The 22,872-nt window shown below is 39.0% G+C and overlaps 1 protein-coding gene across 2 annotated transcripts in view; it reads left to right on the top strand.

Moving 5' to 3' along the window:
• The window catches only part of GHR (growth hormone receptor), a 119,282-nt gene that overhangs the window by 33,385 nt on the left and 63,025 nt on the right, over positions 1-22,872 (top strand). For both annotated transcript variants that reach the window (XM_014261823.2, XM_014261824.2), the window contains exons 2-3: positions 8,388-8,472; positions 21,494-21,573. In XM_014261823.2, coding sequence (XP_014117298.1) covers positions 21,504-21,573 — 70 coding nt within the window. In that variant the 5' untranslated portion in view covers positions 8,388-8,472; positions 21,494-21,503. The remainder of the gene's footprint in view (positions 1-8,387; positions 8,473-21,493; positions 21,574-22,872) is intronic.

Genomic DNA, 22,872 nt, shown 5'->3' with positions numbered 1-22,872 from the left:
TCTGCTCTAAAGTGTCCTTGCTGTATAGGCTTCAGAATTTGTGACATAGAATCTAATATCTCTTCTGGGTCTCTCTTTCCATGGTGATACAGGACAGTAATGCCACATATAATCTTAAAGATCAGTTAAGGAGCTGGATTGGAGATCTCCCTAGATGAAACATTTGGCTCTGAAATAAAACCTTGAGTATCTTGTTTGAGACCTTTAAAAGATTTTTTTCCCCTGATCTATTAGCTTCTTTGTTGTAGGATCATTCTTCAGAATTAGATTTTAGAAACTAAAAATTTTGAAAGTATGAAGAAAGAGAAGATTAAAACCAACAAAAAATGTTTATTCTTCAGCAATTTTTGGCATTTGGAAAACAGCTATTAAAAGCCCTAGCATATATGGCTCCTGTGGCTTTGTTAAATGGACATCTCTCTAGCATTAAGAATATTTGTTTTCCAAAATTGTGGAGGATTACCACAACAGAAATATATTTAGAATATAGTACATATGTAGCTTGGAACAGAGGGCAATAGAAAAGCCACAACTAAGATGTAATTCTTAGTGACTCTTTTTGCCTGTTATATTATACCTCAGTGGTGATGGTTGATGAACAAAATTAAGACCAGTATTTCATATTAACAGAATATTTATTTTGAACATGATTAGTACATTCACTCATATTCCATCAGTATTTGAAGCCACAAGTATCTCAGCATATGGCAGGAACAGCTGGTGAGGTCTGGATGTCTGGCCCAGCCCGTGGCTGGGGATCTAGAGTTGATGGTAGGGCTGGGCTGCATTTTAGCCCTTCAGCCTACATGCCTGTGCACTTCCCGGCCACACTTTTTACCCCTGGCTGACTTCAACACCTTTTATAGCAAAATTCTGTAAACCCCTTTCATTAATGCTTAATCTCTTTACAGGGGCTCCTTCTTGATAGCACCAGTCACACAGTCCTTGCATGAACGTGAAAACCAGCATGGAGCTGTATGCTCAGTGGTGTAGGTTTTAGGCATTGCTCTGCATAGCCAAGTGATGTCCAGATTCCCTTGGCTCTGCAGAAACTCTGAGGAAGTGCAGTTCAGGACTGAAGAGCTGAGAACAGACTTGAAGAAGTGTAGAAAGATCAGCCCATTATGCTACATAATTTTGAGTGAAACTGAAAATACTTGGTAACTCATGAAGAGTTACATTTCTCGGGTCAGTGAAATCTGAACCCTGCTAAACTGAAATGGAAAACGTTAGCTTTTTTGAGGAAAAAGAAGTGACAGTAAGGCGGGAAACGGAGTAGCTGTTTTGCGATATGATCAACAAAGTAGGCTTTTTGTATTTGCTGCTGACTGAAGGTTGAAGAAAGTGATGGCTCTTAGGTAATGCTTTGTTTGAATGTTACCGATTTGTAAAACTTGTAAAACCAGTCATTTAAAAATTAGGAATGCTTAAGGTAGCAGCTGCAAGGCTTAACAACCAAACTAAACTCAAACTTAGCAGTGACAGGATAAGGTAAATTTGCTGCTATCCCCTAAATCTCCCTCCTTTGTTCTCAAGAACAGTGTGCTAAGGTTGCACCATTTCAAAAAGTAGAGGGGAAGTGGAAGCCGTGGAGGTTTCATCTTTGCCTGAGTTACATACTAAGGCACCAGTAAGCCTAAAATAACATTTGTATTTCTGAATTATAAACCCTGTACTTCGAAGCCTAAATTGTTTACCCGCTGTGCTGGTTAGTCATGAGCTTTTTTGATCCAATAAATACTGTATGTATGTTTCTATATTAACAATTTGCCAAGTCATTCTATACACTATGTCTTTTCTTAGAGCAGTGACAATTTTGGCAGCATACATTTATCAGGTGATTTTCTTAGTATGATGTATTTGCTTCTCAAAAATTCTGTATTTTCTTTCTTCATTTTTACAGTCCTAGTTCCTTGAACCACAGTTTTAATTCTTGCTTTAGTTAGTATTAATTGATATGCTTTTCCATATGAATTGACATTTTATTTCCCTACTGAGAAATATTTAATCAAAAAGGAGATTAATTGAATTGTATTATTTGCATTAATTGATCTGGCTGTGAAGAATGGGATTGGACCAGATAATGTCTGACAGTGTTGCACAGTCTGATTTTCTCCATTTCTGTTACACAGGTTACCAGTTACTTGTACCTAGTAATGTGTTTACTTGAAAAGCAAGTTGAAGTGTTGGAGATTTTTTTAAATTAATATTATTAATCTCTTAGTAAATTCCAGTTTTCGTTTTGTTTCAGCTTTGTAAGAGATTTTTTGTTCCTTATTTCTGTTTTTGATTCCTCAGTATCTCTTACGTTTCATTAAAGATCAATCTAGTGCTTATTGTTTCCTCCATATATGGATTATGATCAGGTACAGATATCCATTGTGTGTTTTTCTCAATTAACTGGCTATTACCTTGATTATAAAAAGGTGCTCCAGACTTAAAAAAACATTTTTATGTCCATGTTCTTTTAAAATTTGTTAGTCTCTTAAGTGTGGACATAAGAACTGTCTGCAACAATCCAGTAATATATCTTTCTTCTAATCTTTTCCTTGGCATTTTCCTCTTCATTTATCAGAAGACTTTTCCTTTTAAGTTACTGATATGTCAGCAACAGTTTCAGCTAATAGAGTTCTGGATTTCCAGCTGCCCCAGCTGATCTGAGAAAGATCTCAAAATACTTTCTATAAACATTGACTAAACTATTCTTCATAACATTCCTACAGCACAAGAAGATAAGTAACTGTAGCTGGGAATATGACATATTTCACTTAAGGAAGGCAGTCTGAATTTCTGGATACCACAAGAGCTATCTTGTTTGTCAAGTGAAATTTCTTGGGTTTCTGTTTGCATCCTTTACAATACTTACAGGGTTTTTTTAAAGGCCAAAGAAGTGTATTAATTCCTAAATTTGGCCGTGCAATGCAGGGTCCACCTGAGCTACCCTGTCTACATATACACTTGTAACCATAATGCAATGGAAAACATAAATTCATCTTTTATCCTACCATGAGTGCCAAAAAATAATCAGTTGTTACTCAGCTTAGTGCTGCTAAGAAAATGTTCCAGTTATTGTTATGTCAAAGAGGCAAAGACTGCCAAGTCTGTAAGAACATAAATGTGGTTCAGTGAAGTATTTAAAGCATGAAGGGCAAGATTTATTGTTAGACTCCTAAGGATATGAATAGATTGAGACGGGGGGAAAAAAAGACTCTGAATTGGAACTAGAATGTGATCCCTTGTCCAGATTAGATTGGTGAGACAAGTGTAAAGGTTAAACAGATTCCAAGTTTTTTGCTATCTGAATAGAAGAAAAATGATGGGAGGTTCTGATGTGTTTTCTTAGTGTTTCCTTGAAGGAATTTAGGGAATTTCTATGCAGAGGAGAAAGTTGATGAGAGAATTTAAGGAGTGAGTTCACAATTGCAGAACATTATTTCAGCTGAGGATGTGAAACCCCATTACAAGTTTGAAGGTACGAAGTTTGAACTAAGAACATGGAATCACAGTATATCTCAAGTTTAAAGGCAGCTATAAGGATCATCAAGTCCAATTCTGCCCCTCTCAGGACCATATAGAACTAAGCCATATAACCAAGAGCATTGTCCAGACTATCCTTGGACCCCTTACAGGTTTGGTGTCATGACAAGGGGAACCTGTTGGAGGGACCAACCACCCTCTCAGTGAGGAACCTTATCCTGATGTCAAACCTGAATTTCCCCAGTGCTTCCTTCCACTTGTGTCCTGCTACTGGTCACCAGGAAGAGGAGATCAGCACCTCCCCTTCTCTACCTCCCAGAGGAAAGTGTACCTTGCTGCCAGGTCCCTCCTCAGTCTTCTGTTCTCCAAGCTGAGCAAGCCAACTGACCTCAAAAGGTCCTCATAAGTCTTGCCCTCAAGGGGTTTCACCATTTGGGTCACCCTTCTCTCAACACACTTAAACAATCTGATGTTATTCTTATATTGTGGCATCCAGAACTGTCCCCAGGATTGGAGGTGAGGCTGCCCCAGAGCAGAGCAGAGCAGAGTGGGACAATCCTTGCCCAGCTGGTGATGCTGTCCCTGATGCCCCCAGGACAGGGTTGGCCCTCCTGCCTGCCAGGGCACTGATGGCTCGTGTTCACCTTGCAATGAAATGTGTTGGAATGGCTTAAAAATGCATGTGAAGAGTCCATTTTTCCTTCTGTTTGAGATAAATACTTTCAAAATGTTTAGGAAAAAGTCGTTCAAGCCTCTCAGCAAGTGTCATACATCACAGTTGATGCAATCTGGGGAAATAAAGTGCTTTTCAGATAAAATTGGGATACATCTCAGAAAAATGGCTTTGTTTTCCTTTGAGTGAATATGTAGAGTAGTGGTTTAACTGGAAATTGAAAGAAATAAAATACAGGATGTTGTAATGCAGTTAGCCGAGTTATAATAGCAACAGGAGAAATAGAATAAGGAGACAATGAGGATTCCTTAGGTCAAATATTTGAAGCAAAAATGCTCTGGAAATAGGTGCCAGATTTCACAGGTGCCAGGAATCCTCTGATGCATCTGTTGGTCATCCAGCATAATGGAGAAGCAGGAACTCCTAGACAATCTTGTAGGATTTGTGAATCCGTATCATGTGTCTGCTTAGAAAAAGTCCACTCCTTTTCAATGTTCCATGCAATCACAGGTTTGCAATCTTTCTTCCAAAGCTTTTGTCTGCTGCCTGCAACTTTTCAGTTAGATATGTAAATACAGAGAATTGTGGAATCATGGAATTACTGAGGTTGGAAAGGATGCCTGGATATCATCTATTCCAACCCTTGTCCTCAGAGTGAGCTTTCATTAATGCAACTGTGCTTTGAGTCCACTGGAGTTTTGAGTACCCCCAGACTCCACAACCTCTAAGCAGTCTCTTCCACTGTTTTGTCCCCTCTTCAATGAAAAAGGCCATTAGTAAAGATTTAAACAGCATTTACACTTTGGCTGCTTCTTTAGTGGCTATTCCTCAGCTGGACTTTTTGCCACTGGTTGAAATCCTTTGAGCCAGGCATTTCAGCCAGTGTTCAGTACATTTCATAAGTTTGTACTTCGTCATTAGGATTTTACATGGGACATGTTCAAAAGCCTTTCCAGTTTTTTTTCAGCATTGGACCTTTCCTTGCTTTTTTGGAGACCAAAATAACTTTTGGCACATTTGACTCCATTTCATCTTGTCCAGATTATTTTTTGGTAGGTTAGCTTAGGACATAATGAGAAGATAATGATGGGCAAAGATCCTCACATCCCAGTCAAGGTAGGGATGAGTCTGAGTCTGTTTCTTATTTTGGGCAACAAACTAGTTTGGATGGGCCCTGTCAACTCAGTGCTGTAATTCTTTTGTTTGCCTTGTGGATTAGAGTAATCAAATGTGCTTCTGACAAAATATGTGTCTCTGAAAAAAAAGAGCTTGACCTGTATCACTTAATCGTGTGAATCTATGTTACCCTTTTGTGAAGCTGAAGTTTTTCCAAGAATCATTTTAAAAGAAGAGTGCTAATCATTTTAACATCTAGCTTATTTCCTTGTGTACAGTAATGCCTGTTTTTCACACATAAGGAACTGCCAGAGCCAAGTGCAAATAGAGCTGATGTGCTTGTATGGCTGTTCTAAACTGTTGCTGCCGGCATTTTTTGTGCTATCACCCCTTGCTGCTGCCACAGACAATGACGCGCTTCACCTGCAAGAGAGAAGTAGCAATATCTTTATTGATGTAAAATAGTGATTTAACAAAGTTTGGTGGTAAATGCGTCAGCAGTTTAACAATATTCGATGGCATGGTATACTTGATTATTTACAGCACAGAGGATGTGGTCAGACAAAACTGTCCAGGAGACCATCCTGTTGAGTCATAAGAACATCAGAAAGGACTCCCCTGTGTTCTAAATTTTCTGATCGGAGTTCAGTTGTGGCTGGATCCAGACCTAGTCCCAGGCTTGGTCAACACTTTATGGCTAAAGGATTGTATATGCACAATCAATATTTTATCTCACTTAGGTAAGATTTTGAAGTTTAGCATGTTGCTAATCACTTACCAAGAATCTTCTAGGACAAGGAATATCTCAGTCCCAAGGAGTAATGTAGAGAGGTCTCTGTGGTGAAGGAGAGCTCCTGGCACACAGCCCCTTCTGTGCAGGAGATCTGAACAAGCCTCAGGCTGTCCCCTGTTTATGGAGTAAGATGATTGACTTATGGTTGTATTTGCACAGCAGCCGTATTTCATTTGGCGCATGCTCAACTAGCCCTAGCTGTTGAACAAGGCTCACGGCCCTTAGGTGTCAAGCAAGATTTATGGCCCTTAACTATTGTGTTGATATCTGCGAGCCAGATGTAGCCGTCACAACCGCCCCGGGTGGCTGTTGCACAGGCAGAAAACAGCAGGGGTTGGAGCACATCACCACAGCTGCCAAGAGTGAAACAAAATGTTCTGAGTACAATCAGGTAATCAGAAGTTAGGACATTTCCCTTTGTTGCCCATAAAGTAGCTGAGAGATCTTTTCTGCTGCTGAGCAGGATTTCAAAATATTTTGGAAGGACTACTGGAATAATTTTTTCTGTCCTATTGTAATAGGATTCTGACTTTGTCATATAAAGGTCATTTCCCCTTGTTAATGCCATAGAGAGTGTTTTGAAAAAGAATTTGTCAGTAGTCCTTAGTAGCTTACTTCAGTCAACAGCTGGCTCAGACTTTATAACTTTGTTTCACACTAAGCTGTCATTTTATTTTTGGAAAAGAGAGCAGGAGGCTCACTGCTCCGTCATTCTCAGAATTTAGAGTTCTTTCAAAAGTCAGAAAAGAAATTAACACAAGACTTCTTGTAGAATTACATATGAATGGGGGACACAATCAGTTACATTCTCAGCCTGCTGAAATGTGAGCAGGCGCTTTCTAAAAGCTGTGATAATAGAATTTGGCTGTGCATATTATGAGGTAGACTAACCTAAAGACTAGCTATGTAGGGACTTGTCTAATCCACTTGTTTCATGATGTGAACCAGGAGGGAGCTCTGCTTATAGGCTTTACTTTGGATAAACACACATAGGACTATTTATTTTATAGTAATACTACGTATTGGTCATGCTTTTGTATGCAAGGGGTTTTCAGTTTATTTCAAATGTCTGTTTAATTTTTCTCTGTTGAAAATGTTGAAGGATTTTCTCATTTGGCAATTGGGGAGGGTATTGTTTTGGGGGTTTCCAGTATAAATACAGAGGTAACAGCCTTTTACACGTTGCACTGTAGAAGGATTCCAGAGAAATATTGATGAAACTTTCATTCACAAGCAGATTTTTCTTTCCACTTCTTAGTGATCTGTCTGTACGTTAAAATTATACACATAACAGGGAGAAAATTCTGGGGGTACAAAAAAGATTCTTGCTGCTCTTTTTTTAGCTAGTGCTAACTCATTAAAGGAAAATTCTCTTTTAAAATGTTTAAAAATTTAAAAACTTTTTCTTGTTCAGGCTAGGGCAGCTAAGCATTCAGTTTGCATGAACACAGTAGTTCTTTAGATGTTACTTGTAGACTGATATTTTTTTCCCTGTTTTTTTAAAGACCTTGATACTGTGAAATCTGGTCTTCTTTTTGTAGTCCCACCCACTAGAAACCAGATTATTATGAATTATTTAAATAATGTGAGCTTCATGTCTGTCTTCTTAAAATGCTTTTAAAAGCTGACTTGCATCCTTGGCAAGAAGGAACTTTCCATGTTGAATTTCTGTTATTTTTCTTTAACATAGAAATGCTAGTAGTTCAGAACTTTTGGGTGCTGCTGCTGTGCCAAAATACCGTGGCAGCAAAAATGTGCTTAGGAATTCAGAACATAACATGCTACTTTTTTTTATCAGCGTGCCATCTTCCTGAGACTTAGACACAGTCCTTTTAGAGGAAAATTAAATGTTATTTTCTTAATTTCACCAGTTTATAAGGTACTGTGCTGTAACTTATTGTCTTAAGTGGTAATGGTAGTAGTAGTTGTTGTTGTTGTTGCTGTAGTGGTAGTGAGATGCTACTCATCGTCTTGATGGTCCAGAGATTACATCCAGGGCAGCTGATTTTCACCAGGAATGTGCGTTAAGAATCAGTCACCTTGACCTCTCTTTGCCTTTTAAATGTGTGTTCGTTTTAGTGCCAAGGTTAGCACGGGGTGCTGTGGCTTGGCAGGCCTCAGTGACACCGGGTTTCAGGCCACTGCTGCAGTTTGAGTGAGAAGCCCAGGTGCTGCTCTCAGGGCTGCCAAGCAGACTGCCCTGCTGGTGGCCTTCCCTGACAGACAGCAGGACCAGGACACATATCTGGATTTTGTCATGTTGCCCTCCCACTGCAACTTTGCTGTCCCAGAACTCATCTCTTGTCTGTTTCTTCTGTTTTCATGTAGGTGCTGGGATGGCTGCAGAAGGTCGTGATTTGCAGTCGAGCTGAGGGAGGCGTGAAGCATCGTCCATCCCCTGCTGAAATTTGAGGTAGTGTGATCATTTTTATCTTACCTGCAAGTGACTTTATTACTGGAGTTGGCTAAGCAGATTGATCAACAGTATCCCGTAATGCTCCACAAATGTTATTTTCCATACAGACCCTTGGATTCATTCCTGCAGGAGGTGATAATTATACATTATACAAAATTCTGATGGGGATCTAATTATCATTTTTCAATACCCAAAACAATAGAGATATATATGAATTGAGGCTGACAGATTCAGTCCTGATTAAATTAATGACTTCAAGCCCTCCTGTCAGTCTCTAGTAGCCAGCATTTCAGACAGAGGAATGGGTGACTCTTAAAAGTGGTTAAAAGCCATTTTTCCTTGTCAGAGAAAAATTATACTGCATTTTACTGAGCCATTTCCCACACAGAGTGTTATTTAGGATATTAATTGCCTGACTTTAAATGCATGCTATTGAAACAAATAGAGGAAAAAAAAAAAAAAAATTGTATTTTATGAGTCAGGGAGAATGTGAAAATGCCTATCAGAATATTGTGGATAACAAATCATGGTTTAAATGACACAAGTGCCATTGAGTTCGAATGTACATATTGGTTCTAATTCATGTCTAATTCATATCTAATTCATTAGTTCTTTCATGTATTACTGAAAGCCTAATCAGAATACAGTGGGGTGAATTTGAATTGAACATCACAGAAATATGCTATTGTGTAAGGGATTCAGACCTGTGATTACTTGTGGTGAGAAGCTGAAAAGCTGTTACCTGGTGTTAAATTGCTACATGAGACTTTACAGCTGCTATCCGTGTTCTGTAGCAGTTTTATGAGACTTGAACTGGCTATTCCTGTCTTAGTGTACACAGTTGTACTGTCATTAAATAGAATTCTATATACTTCTAGCTTTGGTTACAATAGCAGTAGGTAAAACTTGCAATCCTATATCTGTGTTCTTAATGTTCCTGAAACCAGATGGTAGAACTCCGGATTCATTCACTGTGCCATGGATCTCTGCTTGGGATATTTGTCTGTACCAATTTCACTAAAAAAATTAGAAGGTCAGAATGGTGAAAAGTTACTTGTAAAAATGCTTGTAAAGTATGCATAAATTAGTCATTAGTGAAGTCCTTAACCAAAGCTGTCCTAATCTGTGGTTACCATGCCTTTTCATACAGAGTTCAGCACACCTGGAAAACAGTTTATGAAAGACTTCTCTTATTTTATAGATGAAACATGGCCAAGCAACCATACAGAAAACTGCTTCTGTGCTCTGTTTTTCTGGCTTTCCGTGCCCAGGGAGCCATTTGATCCATAGCTAAACTGCCCATTCCTGATACCTCTCTGAGCAGCCTAGCACTGGAGGGACACAGCTTGGACATTGGGTCTGGCCTTGCTTCTGAGCTCCACCACAGACTCATTCGGATTCTGTCACCCTCTGTAACCTTGCTGTATTTCAGTTTCCTGTTTGTAAATAAAGGCCAATAATTACAAACTTTCAGAAGGGAGCAAAAGATCCCAGTCCTTAGGACATGCTGTTGCTTGCACAGTGCTTGTCATATTTGATGCTATGTTGACATGGTGTTACCAGAGGAGAATTTAAACCTTTTGTATCTAAGTGTGACTGGTTTGTTTTTTTTTTTTCTTTTAAGTATATGAATCTAGTCACCTGCTATCAAGTGTGATTACTGAAGAAAAACTTGTATGCAACAAGGGAACTGAAAATAAGTACTGATTTATGCATCAGGGCAATTCAAAACTCTGTCTGCTGTGATATTCCAAAGTTTTAATAATAATTGGGAAAAATATATGCTATGAGGAAGTGGTTTATTGAATATTTCTGTACGATTTGTGTTGAACCTAAGAGCAGTCAGTCTCATAATGCTTATGTGAACATGGCTGCTTTCACAAGATTGGTGTGATTGGTAAGTGTCATACATATTTTAGGAGTAGATGGTATCATTGCTAATGACTTCCTAAAAAAAAAGATAAAAGATTTTTATGTATAAAATGTATATGTATTTTTTATATTACATTTTTTAAAAGTTTTTCTTAAGACAGAAGCATTTGATCTCTCCAGAAATACAGCTTTCTGTGATATTAAATTTATTCAGTACAAGAACTACATAAAGGAACAGTCCAGCTCTTCCCTTCCATGCTGACAGTTTCCACATGGCAATGTGGGTGAGACTGCCATTCACAGCCCAGGGCTGAGTGATGTGAGGGTGGTTAGTGGTGCCCTGATTAAAGGGAGAGAGCCAATTCCTAATGCTTTTGTTGACAGGCATCTGTGCAAGCAGCCTTGATCCCTGCTTCAGCATAAAAATACATACTGAGGCAAGGCTGGTGGTCAGACTTCAGAGGAGATGGGTAATGTGCTAGATGTGAAGAACCCCCAGCAGGGATTTCCAAAACTCTCTCCAATGCCCTACCCTTTGGTCTGCTCCTTTTTTTGAATCATATGTGTGAGATCTAGCTTGGTATGGGATTTATATTTGTGATAGACAGCACAGAGTGGGTTTGTGTCTGAGAAATACTTAGAGTGGTTGTGGGTCAAGGCCCGAGCCTCTGGTACCTTGTGAATTTTATCTGTAAATATCTATTTCCTCATGGTCCTGTGTAAAATAGCAGCAATGAAAAAACGCAAATGCGCTACTCGGTTTTAATGAACAGTTGAATGTGCTCCAAGTTTCACTTTTTTAATGAGTTGGAATTGTGATGGAGTTCCTGCAGAGAAGGAAGTCATAAAATCACTCCATCAGCCAGCCAGCTTTGCATTGGGCAGCTCTGTTGTTTGTAGCACCTGTTTGTTGAATAGTATCCCATTTTAAGCTGATGAGTACAAAGTTCATGTGCTTTGTGTGTGATGTCTAAAATCAAATGTTGCAGTGTTGAACTATGATTGCTTTTGTCTCTAATATTTGAAAAGTGGTATATGTGATCTGATAGGCTTACATCCACTACAGTGGTGTTTCCACAGCTAAAGAGCACAGTTCATTCCTATTGTTTATGGAAGAACTATATACTTATTAAGAAGTACACTTATTAAGAAGGTTTTTCTAGTTTCTTGAGTGTTTCAGATGAGCTTCTGTTTCTCTTAATTGCAGTCCTTCCTGTATTAATGCAAACTGTCAGTTTGTTGAGTTTGGGTTTAGTTTTGGGTTTGGGATTTTTTTAATCAGCTGCAGCTTTATTTTGTGTTGTTGAGATGGTGGGCAGTGTATCCACAGACTGTAATATTCTGTGTTTAGTAAGGGGGGGTTGCAGTGCATGCTTTACTCTGCTGCAGTGTAAGTGCAGGCAAGCTGTTCCTCTTCCCAGTATGTCCCTTTCTCTGTCTGTTAAATGGGTAATGCCACTGTCTCCTGCTGCAGACTGCTACAGGATTTGCTGATGGAAAATATTATCTGGCATCATTAAAATACCTCTTTAGAAATAGATCTGTCAAATTAACTTTTATATGGTTGTTTCTATGGCTTATTTTACAGATACTTCTTAATTTCTTCATTGGTAAAGTTTTCTTATGGGAAATGATGGGCATCAGGACAAAGCTCTGTCAGTTTCCAATTCACATTTCTAACTACAACCTGGGATTTCTCTTTATCTCTGTTGCAGACAAAGTCAGCATTGTAGTGCTATGGTAGCTGCAGGTGCCCACCCAGTTTTTCTAGGAGGTAAACTCTCTAAACTAGAAACTGTTCAGTAGGTCATTAACTCTAGAGATTACCAAGCATGTCTGTTTGGATTATTCCCCTTAAAGGCAGGCTGGCTTCATCGCCCAATGAGCAATCCAAACTTGTCTCCACTTCCTTAATAATCAGTCACATTTCAAAGCTGTTCTGGATCCCATATCACATACCCTTCTCCCTCTCCAGACAGGAAAATATGCTGTTAGCCTTCCCACACTTCTTGCTCATCAGGTCCTTTGTCTTCTAACCCATGGTCATCTGCCTCACAGGATGGAATCTCCCCCTCTCATATATAAATATTCATTATATATATATATATAAGAGAGAGAGAGAGAGAGAGGTACACCTTCAGGTTTCATCAAAACACCAATATACCTGTGTGCATATGTGTGTAAAGTGCATGCAAACACATGGACACAAGGCCCCACTTCCGGCGCTTCCTTGGGAAGAATTCTCAGTTTAGCTCTTTCTGTGGTAACTGAAACAGCTAAAATAATACCATGGTATGTTACAGGACATGAACTGGAGGAAGTTACTTGAAGCCCATGAAAAACCATTTGTACGTTAGATTGGCTTTCAGTAAATTCTGTCAGGAAAATAACTTAGTCAGTCTCCCTATATTTGGAAATACTAGACACTCTAGCCTTGAAAAAATCTCCGATTAAAAATTCGCAACATTCCTCCTACAACTCTTGGCCTAAAAGGTGTCATCAACAGCTGTATCATAAAAATGTTTATCAGAAGTGATTGTTTCAGTATAAAGATTTTAGTGATCCTGTTTGGTATCTAAAAATGCTCACGTTTTTAAGCCACTTTGGTAAATGTAAGTAGTCTTTCTCTGTATGTGAGATGCTTCATCAAAACATACTTTAAATTTAAAAGTCAGGTATTTTGTATTCCGGGTCTTACCAGTGCAAGTGGAGGCAGAAGAGACTTTTAAAGAATTTTATGAAAGGTTTGAACAGAGATCAGCTTTTCTTCACAAGTTATTTCTTTCCTCATGAAAACTTATTTTGGCAGCACTGCATTTAAAAATACAGAGTGATCTCCACTTGCTGGTCTCATTCAGTACTTCTTTTAACTTTGCGCTGATTTTCGCAATTAAAGATGTAGCTCAAAATCTCTCTATGTGTCTCTATGAAGTAGTTTAAGCAGTTGTTAAATACAGTAAGCTAGCTTTTGGTAGGTGCCCACCATTTATATATTCAGATTTGTGTGGACTTAAAGCACGAAGACAGCAGCAAATAGGGTAGGTAACAATGCTAGTATGATCTTCGGACACATGGAAGGCAAATCGTACGGCTTCTTATTAACAAAGAACTTCTTAAACAGATAATTTTGCTTGCAGTTATTGTGAAAAACAGTTGAACTGAATAGGTGTGCCCACGTACTAACTCTGTCAGTTTGACTGAAATTCAAAGTTGGCTTCAGTCTGCATATTACAGATTCAAGATAAATTAATATATGCCATATCTTAAACTTACATGAGCTACAGGATATGCAAAACTTCACTAAACTAAAATGCACTGATTACTGTTAAGCCTTCTGTCAAGAAGATTGCTCTTTTCCTGCAGACCAGCTGATAGTAAATATGCGAGTGCTTGGAGTCCTGAGTGGCCATCCAGAAATGCACTCAGAAATGCTTTGTCTGTCATTTACTAGCTTTCACTTACCGTGCTATTTAAGTTAATGACTTCCTAAATGCCATACAGGCTCTGTTATGTAGTCTTTAATCTGATTAGGAGCGCACAAATGATTTAGCGTGCGATTAAACCATATAATTAATTTCTCCAATGGTAATGAACTGTTAAGTAATTTCATTAGTCTCGGGTAAATACCAGGCCTTGAACTTAAATTTTACAACTTCTTGAAGATGTTTTTTTCCTGGAAGAAATGGGGTTTTTTTATGTAAATACTATTTAAAATTAAAACCTGCTTCATCTGATTTCCTGAAATTGCTCTTTGAGCAAAATGACTGGCTATTACCAAACTGTTCCAAAATTATGAAACTCCTAGTGCTCTCCAGTGAAACAGAATTGGGTTATAGCCAAGCATTTTTGAACAAAGCATCTTCAATTTCTTCCAATTACATTTTGCTCAAACCTGCCTTACAGACTTCAAAGAGCAATTTAGGAAAATCAGAGGGAGCAGAGTTTTTATGTTTCAGAAAAGCTCCAAGAGATCAGATGTGGATTTATTTATGATGTGTGCTGCAACCTAACTGACTATATTTTGCCCAAGTACCAGGTAATATGTTTTTTAATTCGATAATGCAGGTACTGGTACACAGGAGAAAGCTTGCAGAGACAATGCTGACTGAACAGTGGAACTGACCCACTGCATAGTGATGATCCTGCACATATAAAATGGTTATTTATTATTAAGCATAAAATTAATCCTGTTTGTTTCCTCTCATGTTCCAGCCTAAACTCCCAGTGGTGTCACACTGGTTGCTTTGCACTGTGATTCCTGTGCTTCATTATTTTTTCCTAATTTCTGTGAGGTGCTAAGCTCTCACAGTGCTAGGAGAATTACTTAGCCACATTCTCGTGTTAAATATATAATCTTGCCTACTTGAAATCAGATGTTTTTTACTGCTTTGCTGCATTGGATCCACACGGCTGTAGTCCCGACAGGATTTAAACTTCAGTGCTGGCAAGCTACTGAAGAGCTTTTGCTTTATGGTTTGGGGTTTTATTCACACTTGCACAAAATTTTTTACAGAGCTCGAAATAGAATTTAATCTCTTTATGTAAAGTGTGAGTAATTATCTCAGTGAAGGCTTTTTGAGTAAAACAACATTTTTTTAGTACAGATTACTAGGGTGTTAGTTCTAGATACAGACGTAGATATTTCTCTTTGCTTTCTTGACATGATATTGGACATTAAATGGATGGATTATATTTTTTCAAACAGACTGGGATATACATTTGCTTATATAAATAAATTCTAGCACTTTTATTTGAAATTCATTGTACAAATAACAAAGCAAAGAGCAGAATTTTGTCTTTTGGATGACTGTATCTAAATACTAATAATAACTAAAAATAAAAAAATAAAAACAAACAAATAAACAAAAAACCCAAACAAAACCACAGAGAAGCCTTGGAAGAATTAGTACTATAGTTGAGAAAGTGTTTCTAGCCTGAAATAATTATCATTCTCATAAATAGGCCTGAATCTTCTTTAGTGATACAATTATATGTAAAGCTGAGTATCTGCTCAGCAATTCTCATGTGCACGTTATGCAGCTAAATGTTTGCACTTTCATCTGAGATTCATCTGTTTCACTGCTTTGATCTGTTTTGGGGGCTGAAAGGCAAAAAGAGCAATTAAGTCTTTTCCAAGTTCAATTTTTTCTATCTGTGTAAGTTTCTGACAGAAACTTAAGACTGTAACTGCAACCCTCTTTTAGGAATTGTTTTCTGATGGAGAGATTTACTAGTCTTAGAGCTGAAATCCTCCTTCTGTGTACCTTGTTCATTAGGTTACTGCTGTCGAAGTACAGCACATTTTCCTGTAAATGAAGAAGTGACACATCATGTGCCACAGCCATCCTTAGACTTCTTAGCCACATTTTTGGAGAACGACTTTTAAGAGCTTTCAGTACAAGCCCAGAGCAATGGCCAGAAGTGGATTCACAGAAGGGCTCCTTGATCACATCACAGAACTGATAATCCTTTGGCCTGTTACCAGTTTACATCAGAGTAACTAACAGACACATTAATCCATAGGAAAAAGAAACCAACTAAAAGCACTAAAGGTATCTCTTACAATAGAGAGAGAGATAAACTGGGTCTTGAAATTTCATATATTCTCTATCTCAAAATTGAAAGGGATGTAGGAAAAAAATTTTCTTCAACCTGAAGTGAACAATTAATTCAACAGATTCCATTTGCAATTTTAACATTTTAGCACTTGAAATCAGTATTCATTGTTTAGTTGACATAAAGACCTAATTAATAATATAAAGTTGCCTCTGTTCCATAGGTTTAGCTTGTATTTATAGTGTACTTTTTCACAGTCCTCAAAGTCCTCATGCATAGCAAGTGCAACTTCATGTTTCTTTTGTTATTTAGGTTTTGACTTTTTTTTTTAAGTGAAATGTGCCCTTTATGAGGTTTTTAGTTGGTTGTTTTTTTAATTTGGAGTATGTAATTTCTGCTTCTGTGGTATCATTCTTTTTCTCTTTATATGCAGGATAACAGTACACAATAGGTGAATGGCATGTTACTCATATCGGCTCAGACAATTTGTTATTTCTGTTTCTTACTGTGACTGAGTACAGAGCCCTGACTAGGGCTCTATGAAAACAGGCACTCGTCCAGGGGCTGCTGATGACTTAATCAAGCTGTAATATCAGCAAGCAAGGGAAGAAGGCTGTAAGTCCATTGCAGTTTTAGATTGTGTTGATCGGAAGGGCTAAAACTAATTTCAGTTGCAGAATGACTCCATCCTGTTGGCACTTGGGAATGAGGGTACACAGGCAAAGTGATTTCAGCTATGCATGATCAGCCAAAGTGATGTGAATGTTTTTAGGCAAGCACAGAAAGATTACGTCTTGGTGTCACTGGTCATGCCCTGAAATAACTTCTAAGAAATGTCTACACTTTGAAAAATAAAGGCCTTTCACCCAGAAAATTCCTGCACACATATTTGGTAGTTGCAATAAAGAAGATTCAGGACAGACCTGGAGAGCCTGGAGTTACATTCCCTTCTCAGCACTTGTTCTCATTTGGTGGTGGATCTGCTGGTGTGTATTCACATGCATGGCATGCTCTTGTGCTCTTTCCTCTTTGTGATCTAATAGAGTGATGAAACAGCAGTGTACAGAAAACTCTTCAGATTAATCCTTCACTCAGTAATTTTGTGGTTTGATTTGCAGCAGAGAGGCTACCCTTTGTTTTGTACTAGCTGCAGAGATGCTGCTGTGGCAAACAATGCTAAACTGAAGGAGGTTACTGTGGAAAAACTCACATGTATGGAGTATCCTGAGTTAATGGTGATGGCAAAAGCAGAAGTGCCATAATAGGTGCAGTTCAGTGTCTTTGTCCTTCTCCTTCCTTCTGGTCCTTTCAGGTTCAGAAACAATGTAAAGGTCAAGATCCCACTTCAAACAAGTTTTGTTTATAAGCAAGACTCCTGGGGGTTTTTTTTGAGTGTTAGCGTTTTTTGAGAGTTAAATTTTTTACCTGATCAAAGTAGGTGCAAACAACTCAGTCTGCTGTGACTAAACTTTCTTTTCTCAGGGAGCTTCTTAGCCCAGTTTTGTATGTTTATGCTGACTGTTCACATCCCACTGTAGAGATGTTGTGTTTAAATTCACTTATGATTGACCTTACTCCAACATTGCTATAGAAAAGGGCCAAGATTTTTTTTATATCCTTTTTATAACTCCTGGCTCCCTTTCTGTACTGAAGTAATTAGCCTGAGCTGACCTCTAGCCAAATGTTTCTGTGGTCAAGTTTCAGCTGGCTTGAGGACAGTCAGCTGCTGTATTTTTTTTTTTTTTTTCCCTGATTTTAACTCTGTTCATTCTTACAAACTTCTGGAGTTGAGTAAGACATAGAATATTATTCTTTGGAATAGTGTATGTTACAGACACATGAAGGGGATTGTCAACTGTTGAATAAGAGGTACTTTATTAGTGCAATTTGTCTTTCATAGACACATAGGGTAGGTGTTGGGAGGTAGGTATCTACTGGATTGTAAAAGATCAGTTTTGTCCTATTGCCTACACAGGAGCTGTCTCTTGCTAGGTTAACACTGCAGCCTCTGGACAATACTGTTCCTATTGACAGCAAGCACACAAGGGTGTCTTAGAGGAAGGGCAGTGGGTCATTATAGAACAGGTCTTTGAGAACTTTCTGCAAGGCTGTAGTTGTCTGATGGCGGTGCAGGTGGCATTCAGAGGACCCTTCTCTCAGAATTTTTATTCTGTAACACTAAAAGTGGTATCATGATGTGGAGACTCCTGATTTCCACTAGATTTTCTCCAGTGAGACTGGAGCCATGGCAGTGTAGCTCTCACTTGATCTCAAAGAGTACTAGAACTGGCCATCATGACTGCAGCCCAGGCAAGCTTTTGGTGTTTGTGCTACATGTAGAGGTCACGTCCCTCGTGCTTCACATCCCATGCAGAGCTCCATGTGCCTGGGTGAGGCCTTGAGTACAAGCCCTATCCCAAAAGCTCTGAGTTGCAGCTCCAAGGAAATAGCACAGCTTGGCCTTTTACAGAGGCTCTTGCACAAAGAGTGGAGCATGATGCATCCATATTTTCCAATGAGAGCAGTTCCTGGTTTTGAGCTCAGTCCTGTCCATATTGGGGACGTTCAGAGTATAGCGGTTGGATATTTTTCACAACTTGTCTAAATGGATAACTCTGTGGATATCCCACGTGGTTTTAGGCAGTGCCAAGACAGTGTTTTGTCTTGCTGAGATTCTGGATTCGTGAGAGTCCAGTGAAGAAGCATCATTTGTTTCTATACTGCATTTTACTAGCAAAAGGGCAAGGGATGAAGCAGAAATTTTGTTCGTCTCTGAGGTTTAGGAACACAATTTAATCCTGTGCCCGTATCCGCGAGCTGGTGGTTTTAGTCAATGTCTCTGGCTGAGCAGGAAATTTCCCGATACTTGTAGAATTGCTCTTAAACAAGTAATAGCTGCTGCTGGAGGGTGGCTGTGCCCTGCCCTCCACCCTGACTGCTCATTCCCATGCCTGAGCTGTCCCAGCTACGCTCCTGAGCTGTGTCTTTGGGGAGTCCTGATAAAACCAGTCTGCAAACAGGTTCATTACGATAATTGTTTATGGATTAATTTTAACTGGAACAATCTCCTAATGGAGTTCACTGTGTTGCAGGTATGTAAACAAGTCTGCCACTGCAAGTGGGAACAGCAGTGCTGGAAGAGGACTGTGTTCCTCTGCAGTAACAAGACCTTACTGAAGTGCTGTGTGGTTGTTGACCTTGTGATGTGTTTCCAAGCTCCTGGGTTGGTGCTTCAGCTGTCTAACCACTCTTCTTAGAAGGAAGCTGAGATGCCCACCAGTCAGGTGTGCAGGGATGGAGGGGATGGTCATACTGTGACAGCTGCACGTGGGGACCAACCCTGGTCCCATCACATTTGTTTGGTGTGGTTATGAAAAATGAAACAGTGTGCTCTGAATGATGAATTCTGATCACATTTGTTCTCACGGGGAAAAAAAAACAACCCTGTGAGGGTTTGTCCTTCTCTTGTGGCAGGAAGAAGTAGAAAGCCTTGGAAAATAGTTGTTTGAAGATTAGTAGAGGCTAGTGGATTTGGGAGAACAGGAAAGTGTGAATAGGAAGGCAGCACAGGATGCCTGGGAACTGAGGAAGAAGAATTGTAAATAAAGTGGCATTGTGCTCAGGCCTGTAAAAGAGAAAATAAAACTTTAGGGAGAAAGTGGAAGAGCTGAGGGGGAGAAGATACTGATGGGGTAAAGTTGTGTAACAGCAGAGGATTTTACAAACACAGAGGCACATTTTTGTAGTAGATTTATTAACAACAGGTAATAAGAATCCTTTAAACAAGAGTACAGATGAAGCAGGGGAACCGATTGAGCTACCTGAAAATGTACCTGATCTTGGATGAACCTTGTACTGTGGCAGTGTAGCTCCTCTTCTAAGAGTTAGGAGGATTGTTGGCCTGCAATTTGCTTTATTAGCTTTGTCCCAGGTCTGTGCATTCCAACAGCTGCAGTTGTCACTTCTCCTGGTCCTGCTCCCCAAGTTGTCTCACTCCCACACTGCCCCAAATCCTCACTAAAGCACTTTTCTTCCTTTATTCCTTTCTTCCTCCCTCCCTCTGTCCCTCCCTCTCTCCCACTCTTTGGAGTGCCCCATGTCTGCTTGGCCAGAGAAAAGTCCTGCTGGTGCCTGGCCAATCTAAGGTGCCCCTACAGCTATTCTCTCCATGTAGCAGTCCCATGCCCACTCAGGCTGGCCCAAGCTTGTCTGGGTGGTGCTGCTGGGCATCCTTGTCCTGATGTGAGTGTGGGGAGAATTTCCTGGCTTGCCTTTGCAGGTCTGGCTTAGGTTCTGCTAGTCTGGAGCAGTAAATGCCACTTACATTGAGCCTGAAACCTGAGAATTATTGAGCAGTTTAAGGAGGATGTGAGGAAATACCTTCTGATTTTCAAGTTTTGTACTGAACAGCATGGATGACAAATTTGGAGTTGGTAATAGTTTCGGGGGTTTTTTTTGTAGTGGGATTCATTCTGTTCTTTTAGTGTAAGAAGACTGAGGGGAATTACATTTTAAGTTCAGCATTACTATAGCTTTACATACTTGGCATTCTTGTGTTTTATGGTCTTTAACCTAATTCAAACTTTGATAACTGTACTAAGGAACTGACTAGTTTTTGACACCCAGATTTGATAGCATAAATTGTTACTTAATAACACCTACTTAGAGATTTTTACTCATTAGTTGGCTTGGTTGTTTGGACACTTGTGATTTAATCTCCTGTTAGATAAAGGAAGAAGATCTCTAAATGAAACAGTCCAGTGTAGAATCAAGGTCTGTCCTGCCAATTTACAGTCAGATGTGGAAGTGGAATTCTCTCTGCTGCCTCTCTGAGTAAGGTGTCAGCATATTGTGCTAGTTTGTGCCACAGAACAAAAAAATGCTGCCTGATTTGTTTCAACATCCATGCTTATTTTGGCTTGTGTGTTGTAGCTTTAGTTTTGAAGGTCTCTGGTAACCTCCATAGCAATAAATGGTCAGGTCATAATATAAGATGCTTTCCCCATACTTCCTATGGACACTTGATGGGGTTTTTGGGAGCAAGGTACCATTTTGTGCACAAGTCTGCACAGTCTGCAAGTCTAGCACAGAGCAGCTTCTGCCCTTCACCACTGTTAACAGATGCTGGTGATAATGGCAGGGGCAAAGTAGTGCCTCGAAACAGGATTGTGTGAGGGGGTGTGTGTGTGCGTGTGGCACAAGTGAATTAAGGAAAACAAGGAGTGTGCTTTTTTGGGCAAGTTTTAAAGGTGTTCTGGTTTACGCTAGGATTGTTAATGTTTGCATTCTTGGAGGTTCTAAAGTCATTTGCAGATGCAGTCTATCAATTGACAATACTAGATTTTTCCTCCCTCTGTATTTACTGGACTAGAGACACATAAGCTACTTCTCTTGTAAATACAGTATTTACTATCTGTCCAGGACTGCAAGATGATGTATTACTTTATGAGGTAATAAACAATAAACTAAACGTACTTCTGGTTTAAGTCCAATCAAAAATTCAATAAAACTAGATAATAGCTTAAATGTCATATCGTATTAGAAATATTTGCTTGTAAAGAAACTCTCTTACTGTCTTTTGTTATTACAGAGTTAGAAGTATGGATCTTCAGCATCTGCTGTTTATTTTGGCACTGATCTGTGCAAATGACTCACTTTCTGCAAGTGATGGTAAGTCTTATACCTTTCCATGCCTTTGTGTGTGTAGATATATATACATATGTAGCTTTATATAAACAGTACTTTTATATTGAATTTTTGATGACTGTGTAACTTTCATGATTGCAGTAACCCAGATACTTAATATGACAAATGCATCAGTTAATCTTTCTGTAAATATAGTGGATGAGGTTGGGACATGTTGCACAGTGAAGATGAATTTCATTGACAGTTTTTGATGTGTAAGCAAGATGTATCAACATTGGTGTTACACATCTGGATTTTATTTGCATGGGTATTGAAGTTATGAAAGAATTGTATGGGATTCATTTTTTTTTTTATGTGAACTAGTGCTTTTTTCCTAAACAAGTCTTCTAGTATATTCATATTTTAAGTTTAATATATTCATATCTTAAGTATAGGACTGTTTGGACATACAGAGTAAGCGTTTAAAGACCACATGCTTTGAATTTCAGGCAAATATGAACAAGTTTCATAAGAAATAAATTTAGTAATTCTTGGGTAGAGATTATGGGATTTCAGAAGAACATGCACCCAACCAGCCAGCTGGGACTGGCTTTAACTCATATAACAGAACCCATGAACTCCAGTGGGACTTGCAGGTTGTATCAGGTTGATCTGCTTATGCTTGCTGTGATCTAATTATGTGAAGAAGTGCAGCTCAACCTGGTCAGCTCTGTGCTGTTCTGGTCTTCAGAACAGACAGCAGTAACAGTTTTCCATAATAACTAATTTTATGCAGACGTGTCACTGCTTCTTCCAAAGCTACAGAGCAGCTGCAGCTCTGTAAACAGGTGCCCTTCCTGACTTCCTAATCAAAATCAGTGTTAGCAGAGCAAGTCATAAAGGGCAGTTTGTCAAGAAATTTTATTAAAAGTAGGATCAAAACAGCTTCCACAGCAAACTCTGAATAAAACAGTACAATTTTCAATGAAAATATCTGACATCTCTCAATTTTTTTTTTCTTTAGGTCCATACTTTAGTTTTAGTGAGTGAAAATTAAACATCTTTAAACTTGCAAGCCATGTTTCATCAGCCTTTCTAGTGCTAGTTTTGGACTATGGTAGTAAGCCAGAAGGCTATGGCATACTTGCCTGTAGTCACAACTAGCTTACATGTTAAAGATATAACCATAGCTCTTTGTCCTGATACAGTTCTGTGTTTTCTTGGAGTTGCATACTTCGAATTTCTAGGTATTTCGTATATGCTGAAGCACTTAAGAGGCATACAGGGTGTTACTTTGATGTTAATGGAGACATTAAGCTGAAATAAGAAATGAAAACTCAGGTG

Source organism: Pseudopodoces humilis, chromosome 4 (assembly GCF_049639895.1).
Source record: "Pseudopodoces humilis isolate 2021_Gansu_Grassland_sample_001 chromosome 4, ASM4963989v1, whole genome shotgun sequence".
In the NCBI taxonomy this organism is placed as follows: Eukaryota; Metazoa; Chordata; class Aves; order Passeriformes; family Paridae; genus Pseudopodoces; species Pseudopodoces humilis.
Note: the sequence above shows the minus strand (reverse complement) of the source record. Positions and strands in the feature narration are given on the sequence as shown.